The sequence below is a fragment of the Netta rufina genome, assembly GCF_964035555.1.
Source record: "Netta rufina genome assembly, chromosome: 6".
NCBI lineage: Eukaryota > Metazoa > Chordata > Aves > Anseriformes > Anatidae > Netta > Netta rufina.
Window position 1 is genome coordinate 35,814,791 of NC_140129.1, and position 13,875 is coordinate 35,828,665.

Here is a 13,875-nt window from a genome sequence, read left to right on the forward strand (position 1 = left end):
TGAGCATTTAGTTTTTTTTTTTCCTCTACAGTTCTGTAATTTAAATAAATCTATTGAAGTGTATTTAACCTGAAGTAATCCAGAATGTGTGTTGCTCTGGGCTGCGTTTCTCAGGAACTTCCTTCTGCAATTCTGTATTCACAAAAGCAGTTTGTTTTGTGTGAAGATGAGAGGGAGGATCATCCCTTATGCACCACTCACAGCTGTAGATTTTTCTTTGTGTTTAAAACAGCTTCTGTCCACAACGCTATTGGTGCTTTCAGTGGGTGTATTTTGACAACGTGGACCTATACTGCAAACTTGTGTGCTCATGTATGTGCATGACTCCAATTTTCCAAAGAGTTCATCTGTACGGTCACCTGAAAATGTCAAAGGTCTGTGGGCTGAGCCTTGTTTAGCAATCTGGTGAACAGCTATTGGAGGGCAGAAAGTGCAGGACCTGCTATTTTCATGATAAACTTTCTCTGAGAATTTGATACGGCTTTTAAGTAGGGATTCATTGTATGACCCTGTCAGCACTGTGTTGGGTAGGAAGACTGTGAGTAAAATTCTGGAATGCCTGAAGAGCTTATAGGGGGCAAGGGGACTTTACATTCTTTTAGTGAAGGCATCAAAATACAATTATAGGCAGAGTAAGTAAAAATATTTTAATGAATCTAAAAATAAGAGATTATTCTTAAGTCTAATGGACATTCTTGTGTAAGTCTGATAATATGGCTTGTTAATATTCACACTTTTTTCTATTAGTTGGTGAATTATGCATAAAGGACAAAATAGAAGTAGTCACCCAGACATTCACTTCATTTGTCTGACTTTCCCATCCATTGTCTTTTATGGTTTATCTGTTTCCTTCTGTGGCTTTAAACAATAGATGAAATATGCTGATATCTGTGCTGATACAATATGTAATAATGTTTTCTTAATTTTCACTGTGTATGCTCTTTGTTGAAAATTAAATATTGCCAACAGTCGCTGAGTTCTTTTTACATTGAATCATTGCAGATACCAAGTGGGGAGACTGGCTAAGGAATAAGATAGAGCCCCTTGGGGGCAGGAATAGGAAACAAATGAGAGAAGAGACCTTCAGGAATGTGTGGGGAACAAAAAGAAAAACAGATTGTAGGAGACTTAAATTCTGTGGTAGGGAAAACAGAGATATCAAAAGAACAGTCAACGGAAAGGGGGGAAAAGCTGACTTCATGTCATCTATATCTATTAAGATGAAAGTGCCAGGAAATTTCTAGGAAAGGAAGAAAATTCCTAGATGCTTTTTTTTTTTTTTTTCTCTAGAGAAAGGTGGTGGAGGCAAGGTGTTTCTCCTAGCATTGTTTATTTTTACTGCAAGCTGTATGAAAATATCTTCATACGGAACCATGTTTATCAAAGCAGGAAGATCACTTTGCATTAAGGGGTTTGAATTTTAATTTGAAGAGGATACAGAATATAGTTTTCAGTCAAATTAAGACAATTGGATGGAATAAAGCTGTATTGTACTTGTATAAATGTTATCTGAATGTAGACAATAACTCAAGAATTATTGTAAAATAACTACATGGGGCTCTATTCTCCGGCAATTAGAAAATGTCATAAAGCCAGCTATCAAAAAAAAAGTTTTTTTTTCTATGAAGCATAATTCCCATTTGAAGGACAAAAGTGCTTTCTTATTCTGTTCTCAGAATTTGATCTCTGGGATTTCATTCCTCAATAGGATTTTGATTGATTTTATTTTAGTAGTTTTATCTTATTTCATAATGTTTGTATTAAATCAGGTACCTCTGAGCACTTAATCATTTTTAGTTTCTAGTTTTTTGTATTTAATATTATACTTGCTGTCAAAATTTAATATAAGTAAGAATCACAATAAACAAAACTCATTGATCAGATGCAGTGAACTACAGCAGTGACAGGCAACCAGAAGCCTGATGCAGAAATTTCTTTGTAATGAAGAGACGCCTATTGACTTCAGTCAGTTTTGGGTCAGGCCTCAAATGGAAACAACCCATCTATGCTTTCCATTCGGGTCAGTGGGTGACCTGGAATATGATAGCCATTAATCCACTGTAATAACTGTGTGTCCTTACTGAGAAATGGGGATGAGAGAGATAAATGGTAGGATGCTGCACTGTCTTAACATAATGTAAAAACAAAGAACCTGCAGCCCAGATGAGAGGGAACTGGTGTGTAAAGCCAAACTGTCCTTCAAGCACCCTTATCATCCATCTGCTGGTCATACATGGTGAGGGAATTGGCTGGCATTGCCTTTGTGGGCCCCAGGATCTCCCTGCTGGAAGCTCCTAGGCCTTACTTGTCCACAAGAGGACATAGGCGATGGTGATGTGCCATATGGATCTGCTTGGTGATATTCAGCTCCCTGCTGAGACTACCTAATGCTGATGTGCTTGGAGGAGAGCCTCAACTGAGTTATCCATTTAGAGAAATTAAAAGACCTATTCCCTCAGTTCAGGAGCTATGTCCCTGGGGCGCATTAAACCCAGGCACTAATATGACTGGGAAGGAGCCTGACTGTAGGGAAGACTACAGCCTACTGCGTGGTCCTTTTATCTGGAATGAGACAGTCAGGAAAACCTGATTTCCAGCACTTTCTCCAAGGATTTTCCTCTGTAATTAAATATTCATTAGACAAAAGAGAACTACATCTTGATTATGTGAGTGTGTACTGGACAGGCTTTGATAATGACTGGGATTAGGGCACCTGTGATAGTGTTGTAGATAAAAGGAATAAGCTTTTGGAAACAAAAATGAGTTTTACCTTCCAAGTGCTCATTCTTTTATTGCCTGAAAATAAGCCCTAGTTTACTGGCAATGTCTATAGCTTCTTCAAATTTATAATTTTACATGATAATACAATGTTTCAACCCACATGGAGACAGTACAAAAATAATGCATCTACAAAACCTCCCAGGAGAAGGTGAATGTTAGCAAAATAAAAGCTGCTGCTGGAAAGAGGTCTGCTGGCACTTTTTTTCCCTGGGTTTGGGGGTGAGGGAGTGCAGAGATGTTGTCTAAGATACCCAGTCTGGAGGAGGGGGAGAAAAATGTTCTGAGCATAAAAATTAAATGATAGCAAATTAAACCAGGTAACCAGCAGTATGCTGGCCATTTGGCTAGAGTATAAAGAGGTTTGGATTAATTGGCACTAATGAGGCTGTTCTATATAGGGGGTTATATTGAAATACCAACTGTTATCCTTCCTCTATGTGGCGATGAAGCTCCTCTGTATGGTCTTCAGGGGCTGGCATAAAAACTTGATTAAAAAACTAATTTACATTTAGGTATTTGTACTGGAAAAAAAAAAATATAGAAAAATGGATCATAAGTTTTCTTCATGATATCTATAACTTAGAATGTACCATTCCAATGACATTCTCTTTTTTCACAAAAAAAAAAAAGCTATGTTGTGTTAATGAATGCAATACTCATCTGGCTACAACCCATGTAACTATCTGTTCTCTCAACAGCTTGTTTCTGGATATCTCTGTGTAATATACTATTAGCTTTAAGGAAAGAGCTGGTACTTGTAGAAGAGATCTGCTTAGGATTTTGCTTTTCCCCCTCACTCTGTTTTTCTGGTGGCCGTGTGTCGTATATTGTCTACTTCTCTCCCCTATTTCTGCCTATCCGTTAAGGTTTTTCTGTTCCCCCAAAACTCTTGGGGAAGTTGCAAAGTTGTTGACTCTTGTGTGGTCTAAATGCAGAGTTTCCTAAGTTGGGGAAGGCTCCAAGCACCTCAACAAGCCTCCTGTAACAAGTCTTCTGTAACAGAATGTGGCAGACAGCGCTGGCAAAGCTAGGCCCTGAAGTACAGGATAAGTGCTTTGTTTTCTATGCCAATAGATCTGTCTAGCCAATGCACAAATGTTATCTTTAACACAGTCTCTGAGCATTATACTCACAGAACTAAATTTTTTTTTACAAGGATTAATGAGCTTGTAAACTTTGAAGTTATTTTGGGGGTATTCTTCTAGAAAGTATAGTTTGTGCTTGCAGCTTGACTTGGGCTTTCCCCCTTTCTGGGAATGAGGGAGCTAAAAGCCCAGGATACCTGGTGTGGCTAGACTTAAATATTTTAAAATCTTGCTCTTGAAAGCTACGTTTCTAAGGATGCCTTTGCCATCTGTATCCTCCCTGCTCTACCCCCATATGTGAGCACAAATAGCCCGTACTACTTGGTAAGGATGAAAAGCTGCAAGAGGTTGGAAGCAACTTTCAGTATAGTAGTGCACCTGCTAGCTTTAGGAGCACAGACTGCAAGAACAGTGCTGCCTCTGCCTTTGAGGACGTGAAATGGTGAATGATGCTTTGGTGTTTGGTCTGGTGGGAGAACTGAGAGGCTGCTGATATGGCTCTGAAAGGGAAAAGCAATATACTAGGGAGTGGGGGGCACTTTGGTTACAGTGATATGTTGCTATGTATTCACTTAACTTGATCAGTTTTACTGTTCTGTTCAAATACTTCACTTCTTAAAAGCTTTAAATGAAGAAAATGTGGGGTCTTGAGTGATGCAGCTTTAGCGACTATCAGCCACTCGTGAATATGCATGCTGTGTAAGTTAAACTGTGACACTTCTCATTTTAAGGTGAAATTGAATGACCTGAAAATGGATCCATCTTCCCCTGTGCTACCAGCAACCATTTTAGAACAAACTGCCTCGCGGCTAGGATGCAGTCCAGCAGACAAGAAACTGGCTTTTCACTTAGATGAAGAAGATGAGTTAAAGCATCTTCGTGAATGCTTCTGCATCCCAAAAGTCAAGGATCTGCCTCCAAGTGAGAATTATAATTACAGTGCAATGGTGTGGGGGGAGGGGGAGAGGTTCTCATCTTCTGCATATGTTTATCACAAATCATTGGAAATCATTGTCACTTATGAGATAATTGAGCAATTGCAGTCATATCTGAGCACAGTATGTCCCTGGTGTTACTAAATCAATCCATCAACTTATTCTAGTACCAAAAGCTTTATGCTCTCATTCCCTTCCTGAATAAAATGTGAGGATACAGTACTTGCATGGTGCTTATGCTGTCAGTCAGCTGCTTTGAACAATATAGTGACTGATTGAAAATTATAGGCAGAAGCATTTCTATCTAATGGTTTGAAACGGCAATGTCGCTTACAACTTATACCAAGGAAGCAACTGTGCTGAACTATAATATAGTTTGGTATTATCTATCTAGTTACAATTATTTTAGTTAATGAAAGAGATGGTACATATATTATATTAACATTTATGCCTTATTGCTGGTAGTTGAGATGATTTTCTTCCTGAGGCCAAATGGAAGACTGTGCCTTAGAACAAATAATTGATCTGAGTAAATAATTCATAATGAAACCTTTATTTGAAGATTGCTTTCTGACTTTCCTCATGAATTGCCTACAAATAGATAACTGTACTTGCTTCAGTGTAGCCATGTGAAGTATCCCCTATGTTTTTTTTGACTCATCCCTGGTGTGTAGGTCATTCTGAGGAACCTGGGTGTGGGAGCAGGGGTACCTTTGATCAGGTAACTGAGAGGACCTGGTGTTCAGTGAGCTGAGCAGCAGGTGCAAGCCAAGAGGGAAGATTTTGCTTCACATCAGTAGTCCTGGCACAGAGAAAGTACAAAACATTTCCACGTTTGTGTGACCTGGTGCTGTGCTGGGAGACGTTTCTGCTGGCTTTTGTACCCGCTGCTGCTGTGTCTGGCCCAAACCAGGGAAACCTGGTGGAAGCATCTACCTCCAAAGGTAACGTGGTCCTAGGCTCAGCTCTGCTTCCCAAGTACCATCTGGATTTATTTTCAGCTCCTGTGTTGAACGCATGGGGAGTAAAACCATGCCTGTCTGTAGAAATGACATTTCCTTATGTGGTAAACATCCATAGGCATAATTGCTCTCCTCTTTTTCCATGTTGACAGAAAGCTTCTATCAAAAATAAGGAAAAAATATAACTTTCTTGCAAAATATTTTTTCTAATAGAAGCAGCTTATTTTTTTCTGAAAAAAGACGGTACTTATGGAACTTGAAAAATTACAGTTCTATTCACCAAGTTATTTTGGAAAAAGATCTGTGATAGAAAACAGTGTCAATTGTCTGAATTCCTGGACATTTTCAGAAAAGTATCTTTGCCTTGCATGGAGATGCTGAAGGCAATGATGAACACTGGGAATGCAGTCTGTTCATGTCCTTAGGATAGAGGGGTGATAAATCATAGCTCTCTATGTACTGGTGATATTGGCTTATCTGTCTCCATGTTTAAATCATTGAGTTCTGCTATTTATATTATTCAGAGCAGAGCTGGGCACTTCACAAATATTTAAACTAGATGCTTTCCCTACATGAAGTAGTTGCTCTCGGCCTGTCTGCCAAGATGGGTTTTTTACCAGCTGGATTAAGAAGGTTTCACAAACTCTGTGCTAAGTTTGATATGAGTACAGAATAATCATACCCAAGCTCATACCACTTCAGCTGCCACTGTGCTTCTGGAGCATGATCTCCAGTGCAGTGTAGGCACAGGATCTTATGTCCCTCCTGACCTGGAAAATGCTAGAAGGCAGTTTGAGTGGTTCTCGTGCCACTAAGCGTGTTCTGGCTGCTCTGTTACAGTCTGGCTCAACAAAGGCATCTGAACTGCAGCTATGTCCTTGACTGCAACACGTTGTAAGTCTCAAGATTATGGAAAGTCACTCGCCAGTGTAGTGTCACAGCAGCTTCAAATTAAAGGATCTTTCTTCTGAGATGTGCATAGAGGTTTTGATACTTTATGACAGTGTTTGTTGCATCCGTTCCAACCTCCATGATAATTGATTTTCAATTACAATAATATTCAGACCAAAAGACTATTTCTTACCCCAGTTACTGTAATACGTAGACCTGAGACTGCAGATGTGTTCTAGCGAAGATCAGCAGCCTATTGAGTAGTACCAGTTGAACAGCATAGAGAACCCATCATTCTTGGGTTCCCAAATTGACAGTTTTTCTTCTTTTTTTCCCAGTCTCTGTTTTCATTACTTCAGTTGTCAATAGGAACAACTTCCCTGCTGAAAAACAGCAGGGGTGTGAAAATATATATATTTACATTGTGTGTCTATAGAGTAGAGAGATCTCTCATCACATTTATCTTAGCACAGGAACAGATCCTAGATAACATGCTTAAGATAAATGTCATTACAGAGATTAGACATCAAATATTCTTTATATATTTACATAAAATGCTACAATGGGTCTTTAAAATGAAACCTTACAAGAATCATCCGTAGGAGAACATGCAAGATTATGTACATTAAAATTAAACTATTATGACTTTCTAAATATTTTTTATCAACTGTCAAGGTTGTGCATACTTTGTGCATACTGTTTGTTACATCAATCAGGGAGAAACAACCAGTAGACTAACTCCCTGGCAAATCCTGGTGTTTTTATGGGTGCTCACCTCTGGCTTGTCCCTCAGGCTCAAATAGGGAAAGATGACAAAAGGAGATCTATGGAAACATTCACATCAGCTCAGAGAACCAATAACTAAGTCTCTTTAATGCTTTTTCTTGCATGGGGAAGGAGGTAGGAATGACTGGATTGCAGTCAGGTGCCAAATCACCAATCTCATTAAGGCTGTGGCTTGCATTTTGTCATCTTGTAAACGAATTGAGTATCATTTGGGTTTCTTGGGACTAAAAAGATGTCCCAGGGTGCAAGTGTTGAGCTGTGCTTCCCTGAAGAGATAGGGTAAATCCTGTAAATCTGGCTCTTTGTTTGGAGGACTTGGAAGTAAGAATGGAATAGGGAGGTGTGGAAGAGGTGATCTTTCAGCCCTCCCTACAGGATAGGATTCAGAAAATGTATAAGCAGATTTAGTTCTTACTTTCTGGTTAATGAAAACATGGTTTTCCATTTTTGGACTGAATATTTCTGACAACATACTTTAAGGACACATTTCACTAATTATCTTCTGTTTGTTGTGTGCTAGCCTTTATTTCATCAATTGTACTTGTGTTTATTTGAAAATTGTGTATCTCATATGTCAACCATAGCTCCACCAGAAATAAAAATGGCTAATTTCTTGAGAAACAAGGGTAGATTGAGGGAAGATAACTAATCTTAATATGAATGCATGATTGCTTAAAAATAAATAAAGTAACATAATGACAGTAGAAGTTCTGAAACCCATTGAAATGCTGGTCAAGAGAAAGTGAAATTATGAAGGTGCTGGAGGGGGCGGGGGGTGGCACTTGAGAAGCAGCAGTGGTCCAAAATGAGTCTTTTAATGAATGTCATAGAGGAGGAAATAAGCATCCTTTTGTGAAAAAAAAAAAAAGAGTACAGTCTGGTACAGAGTTGATAGTATGTCAAAAAAAAATAAATATAAAAATCCAAACTAACAGATGTAAAAGTAGGAAAATGCATTTTTTTTTTTATTTTTAATAATGCTGGCCTTCTTCTACTGTGACCCAAGAGGTGTTATCTGGAGAGGACTGTGGTGCAAGAAAAGCTGACTTATAATTCCTTACCTTTATTTAATGCTTGCTTGGAATATAAAGAGTGTTAGTGAGATTTAGAGCTCTGAATTCTTGAGCAAAGATCCTTCTCTGTATTCCCAATGAGACAGTATTGTTGCCTTTCTTGATAGGGAAAGAACTCTTAATAGAACCAATTTAGGAGCATGAATAATATTTATACCTCTCTGCTTTCATTCATATTAAAATCTGGATGAAAAACAGACATAGTATCTGTTATACAGATTAGACTGAAATTACTCTCTGACTTATGCTTTTTAAAAGCTTCTAAAGCTTTAATTAAGAAATTACCTAAGTTGTCTATACTTCTGAAAAATGTGTTTCTCGTGAAGTTCAATGATGTTGGTAATTGTTTGAGTAAGACACCTCTTCCAGGCATCTAATCTATTTTTCTGCAGCTCTAACATAACATTTTTCTGACAGAAATGCAATCTTATTTGATCCTAGCATGTATATTAAGATATTCATTCATCTGATCTGAGATATCAGTTATGTTTACAAAAAATACATGTAATGTTAGCTTTTAGGGTTTTGTAAGTACATGTGTAGATGAATGCAAATTACTTACTACGACTAGAAGGTCACCATCATTTGTCCCTCCAAGATTCTCAAACATGAGAAATAATAGGAAAAGGCAGTGTTTGGATTGATAGATGATGACACGGGGTAATTAGATTGTTCAGAACCTCACTAGAGCTATTATTTATAAATTTCCAGCGCCTTGCTTTTCTCCTAATCATTGAAAGGATTTGTCAACACAGATTTCCTCCTCCTCAGATGATGACATGAAGTACAGCCCACAATATATGCTGACGAGACGAGAACTTTTGAGACTGTCTTAAAATATTCTGTGCAATGACTACATTTTTCTAAATAGCAGTTTAATCATGCAGGTAGATCTTACATGAAAGACACAGATTTACCTAGTCTTAGCTTTTATTAAATGCACAATTCAAGTAGTTTCATGACCTGAAGTAGGAATATATTGATGATGGAAGAAAAGTGGTCTGGTCAGGGAAATGCTCTCTCTTCACTTACCACTGGTTATGAACCTGACAAAATCAGTGCCAATGGCTTCTTCCCATGCAGCCACAGAGACCTGGGGATTTAATGCTGCCTGAACTCACATTAGTTCTAAAATAGATATAGATGGACTTGGCCAAAAATTGCAGAAATGCAGCAGAAATAAATGCTTGCACAATTGTATTCCTTCTTAGACCCTTTTCATTATGTCACTTGTGTGGTGTCCTGGGAGGAAGGTCAGGATGGGGCACCTCTGGGGCCCATGGCACCCTGAGGAGCTCTGGAGCAGGCAGCCCTGGGTGGGTACATTCCCTCCTGTGCTCATGCCCACTTATGTTTCTGTGGTTTCCCTCCACAGCTGACCTGACACTGGTGAATGGAGAGGAGAGCTGCATATACTTCGCTGGCAATTCTCTTGGCCTCCAGCCAAAACGAGTAAAAACTTACCTGGATGAGGAGCTGGACAAGTGGGCTCGAACGTGAGTGTGCTATGGTGTGTGAAATGCCTGCCCATGCTTCAGAGGAGAGCTGGGTTTTATTTTGGGGTCTGCATCAAAATGGTTCAAGTAGTGTAAAACTCATCCCGACCCAAGAGTAAAACATGTTCAGTGTTTCCCTAGCACTATTAAAATCTCCTTTGAAGATATGAGCTGTAGAAGAGGCAAAGAGAAACTTCCAGCTTTGATAACCTGTGTTGCACCAGGCAGCTCTGCTTTCCCTCCTCTGGAGGGCTTGCACAGTTTAACCATCCCCATCAATTGCTGCGTGTGTTTATACACAAGATGCACAAACTCACTTGGTTAGTGCTGCTTGCTGCTGAACATGATTCAGCTTCAGGCCCTGTGATTTTTCTAATTCATATTTTAACCGCTTGGTGGGTGTTGTGGTGGGGCCAGCTTCCCCTGAAATGGCATGGAGTACAAGTGGTGCTGCTGGCAGATTACCAGCTCTTCTTCAACCAAGTTTATGCCTGACAAGTTCACTTTATTTAGAAAGAAGCATCCCTGTCTCATCAGGAACATCTCTGTAAGGAGCTGAGTGTGGATTGCAACAAGCTCTGCTGAGCAGAGCTGAAGTACAAGAGCCAGGAGGATGAGATACCTTTCAGTAGTGTCCCTTATAGGAAAAGGACATTGTCATTTCAAATGAGAGACTTTTTAGAAGCTTTTTCCCCCTGTATGTCTGCATTTTCTTACTTTTTTTTTTTTTTTTTTTAAATGGAGAGTCTGTGCTTTGAGGTATCAGCACCTGTCTGAGCAGCTGGAGCACAGAGAAGAAAAAAGATAACTAGAAACCAGGGAGCTGAAGGCAGGAAAGGAAAATAACACCCAGATGAGTGAGTGAGCTGGGAAAGATGAATACATTACTGGGTACGGGATGTGAGTGGAACCTATGTGATTTCATGGTGAGAAAGCAGAGGAAATATGGGGAGGCAGAAGGGAAAAAGCTAATCCTGCTCGCTGGGCAGCTGTGTTCCAGGAGAAATGCTGTAGATGGAGGCTGCCTGATGTAAATGTGAAAATTTTGTAGCTGCTGTTTTACTTGTTAATATATAGATGCTGTGTGTTAATAAAAGTGGTTTACTGTTTCTTATTTATTGCTTATTTTCTTATAAGTGAGAAGAAGGTTGAGAATGAATGGGAGTGAATTTAAACTTTGGGAAGCACACTTTCCTCCTGGTTATTCATTCAGCATGGCACTGCAGTTTCTCTAGTCATTTGAAAAAATTGCAACCCTGTCCACTTCTGTGTGATTATCGTACTTTATCAGGGAAACAGCTGAGTTCTTTCAAAAGCTAAAAGTCAGATAAGTCTTATCTGTTAGTGATGCACTGGGAGAGCAAACATATTTCAGCTCCCTCACTGTACCTTTTTATTGGTTTGCTTCCATTCTTATGTTTGCCTTTGCTACAGTGAAGCATAATTCAACCCCAATCCCTGATTATAATAATAATAAAAAAAAAAGGTTGAAAGAAAAGGGTAAGCAGCATGTTTCTCCAGTAGACCAAACATGCCTTCACTAGCTGTATCCAAGGGGGAAATAGGGCTGAGAATGATTTCTAGCCATCAGAAGAGAGTGAGCGAACCTAGGAGGGCTGTTTGCCAAAAACACAGCCCAGATCCCAACAGACTACACAAAATATATCAAAGCTTAAAATAAATAAAATAAAATTTACAAAATCCTGCTAGCTGCAGGTGTACCTAAAGCAACCGAGACAGTCAGGGTAAGGTCAAGGTAAACTTGAACAGAGCTATTTCACACACAGATCACACAGAATTTCTAGGCTGGAAGAGACCTCAAGATCATCGAGTCCCACCTCTGACCTAACGCTAGCAGTCCCCACTAAACCATATCCCTAAGCTCTATATCTAAACGTCTTTTGAAGACTTCCAGGGATGGTGACTCCACCACTTCCCTGGGCAGCCTGTTCCAATGCCTCACAACCCTTTCAGTAAAGAAGTTAAAGAAGTTATTTATGTATAAAGAAGCTGATGGGGGCAGAGAGAGAGGATCAGGTACTAGGGGCTGTGGAGGAATAGGTAGCTGGAGCACAAATCGTTGCTTTTATTCTGGTTGCCAAGGGCAGAAGGTAGATGTTACCAGCTGAAGCCTGTTCGATGCCTTGTATGTTGGCAGTGTGGAATTCAGTGGCTGTGGCTCGGATAAATAAGTAGCAAGTATCTAAGAAATGGCATATGAATTAGACACATCCTTCAAGTCAGCAATGATATAGATTCTGTCTCTTAGAAAATGCGATAAACCAATTTGTTTGTTGTGTCATGGGACTCATCTCAAACAGCCACTATATTGTCAGTTTAAGCTGTTTTCACCACTTATAGCTGATAGCTGGAGTGAAAGGGAAGATTATCTGGGAGCTGTCGGCAAGGGCAGGGAAGCTTGTAGCTCCAGCTCTGGGTGCCGATGGCTGTAACTCATTAGAGCAAGGCCTGCAGGGGAAGAGGCCTTTTCATGTGTGTTTTTCTCTTGTTGTGTTCCCTCTCGCAGCATCACAGTCTTCCTCACATACACAGTTCAAAAGGAGGGTTATAGCTTTCTTCTCATACATCTGACTACCGCGTACCTGTTCTGTTTTGGGATTCTTTCTTGCCATGTTCCTTGGGTTTTCTCTTTTATGTTAATGTATAGAGACTACAGATTCAAGCCTCTGGCATTCTTAGCGGAGATTTAAGAAGAGCCTTTGAGGCTTCATCCTTTTTTCCTGATTTCTGCTAAATCCAAGATTTCTTGAACAGGGGCAAAAAGATGGTTTGTCTTCTTTCTGCTTAGTCTAAAGTCAGTAACAGTCTTTTTTTTTTAAATCTAAAAGACAAAGGTTTGGGTTACTTGCCTAGTTGGATAAAGGCCAGTAGATGCTTTGCAGTGTCTTGTTTTCCCCTTTCTCTGTCAGAGTTGTTTACACAATTAATGTATTTTATAGAATCATTATTGCATGCAAACATACTCGGAAGTGTGAGACATTGCCCGCTGCAGTAACTCATTAAAGTGGCACTAAGAAACCAGAAGGCAGTCTGCTTGCAGCACAGCTACGTGCTTCTGAAGGGCTGGAAGGGTGACCGGGGAGGGGAGAACCTGTGATGGGGAAGTTCTGAGGATTAGGCTTGTTTAGTTGAGCAAAATGAAGACTGAAAGGCAAAATAGCTGCTCTCTGTGAATGTATCATGAGGTAAACACAGGAGAGAGAAAAGGAACCATGTTATTTAATATGCTTGTGTAGTAAATATAAACTGGGAATTAAGGCATTCAGGCTAGAACCTAAATATATATACTTCAAAGCATTGAAGCAATCTGGTAGCAACCTTCTGGTATGAGTAGAAAAAAATCCAACTCTAAGGACAGCTTTGCAATATAGCACCTGCAGTAGTAAAAGGCTGTTTTCAGTGCATCAGAAGGGTATCTTTTGGTTCTATGTGCTCAGCTAATCCTGTAGGATGAAACATAACAGCCCTGCAAACAGGAATGCATCTTGGTGGGGCTCAGGCAGACTTTCTGCAGTTGTCTCTGCTTTGTATACTTCAGCAGATTGCATGTTATAGCTGTAAATGTCTGCTTTACCCTGTTTTTTTTATTTTTGCCTTGAATCTACTGTTCCATGCAGTTCTTGTTCCTTGGATGTGTCTTCCTTTTACTTTTACTTTTTTTTTTTTTTTTTTGCTTAAAACCATTATGAAGGTTAAGGGTTTGTGTTGGCTTCTTAAATATCTTGCATCACTTTTGGCAAAGGAGCAAGGAGGAAATTTCCACTTGAACAAGATTTGGATGAGCACAGAAGATTCCTGAAGCTGGCAATTAATTTAAATCCCTTTTGTTACCTCCTTTGAAACCT

The 13,875-nt window shown here is 39.5% G+C and overlaps 1 protein-coding gene across 1 annotated transcript in view; it reads left to right on the forward strand.

Moving 5' to 3' along the window:
- Window positions 1-494: 494 nt before the first annotated feature.
- The window catches only part of KYNU (kynureninase), a gene marked incomplete at its 3' end in the record, with an annotated part of 57,078 nt that continues 43,697 nt past the window's right edge, over window positions 495-13,875 (forward strand). Inside the window, 4 exon segments of the mRNA XM_084289001.1 lie at window positions 495-506; window positions 509-538; window positions 4,598-4,787; window positions 9,889-10,009. Of these exon segments, the coding sequence (XP_084145127.1) occupies window positions 504-506; window positions 509-538; window positions 4,598-4,787; window positions 9,889-10,009 (344 nt within the window). The 5' untranslated portion in view covers window positions 495-503.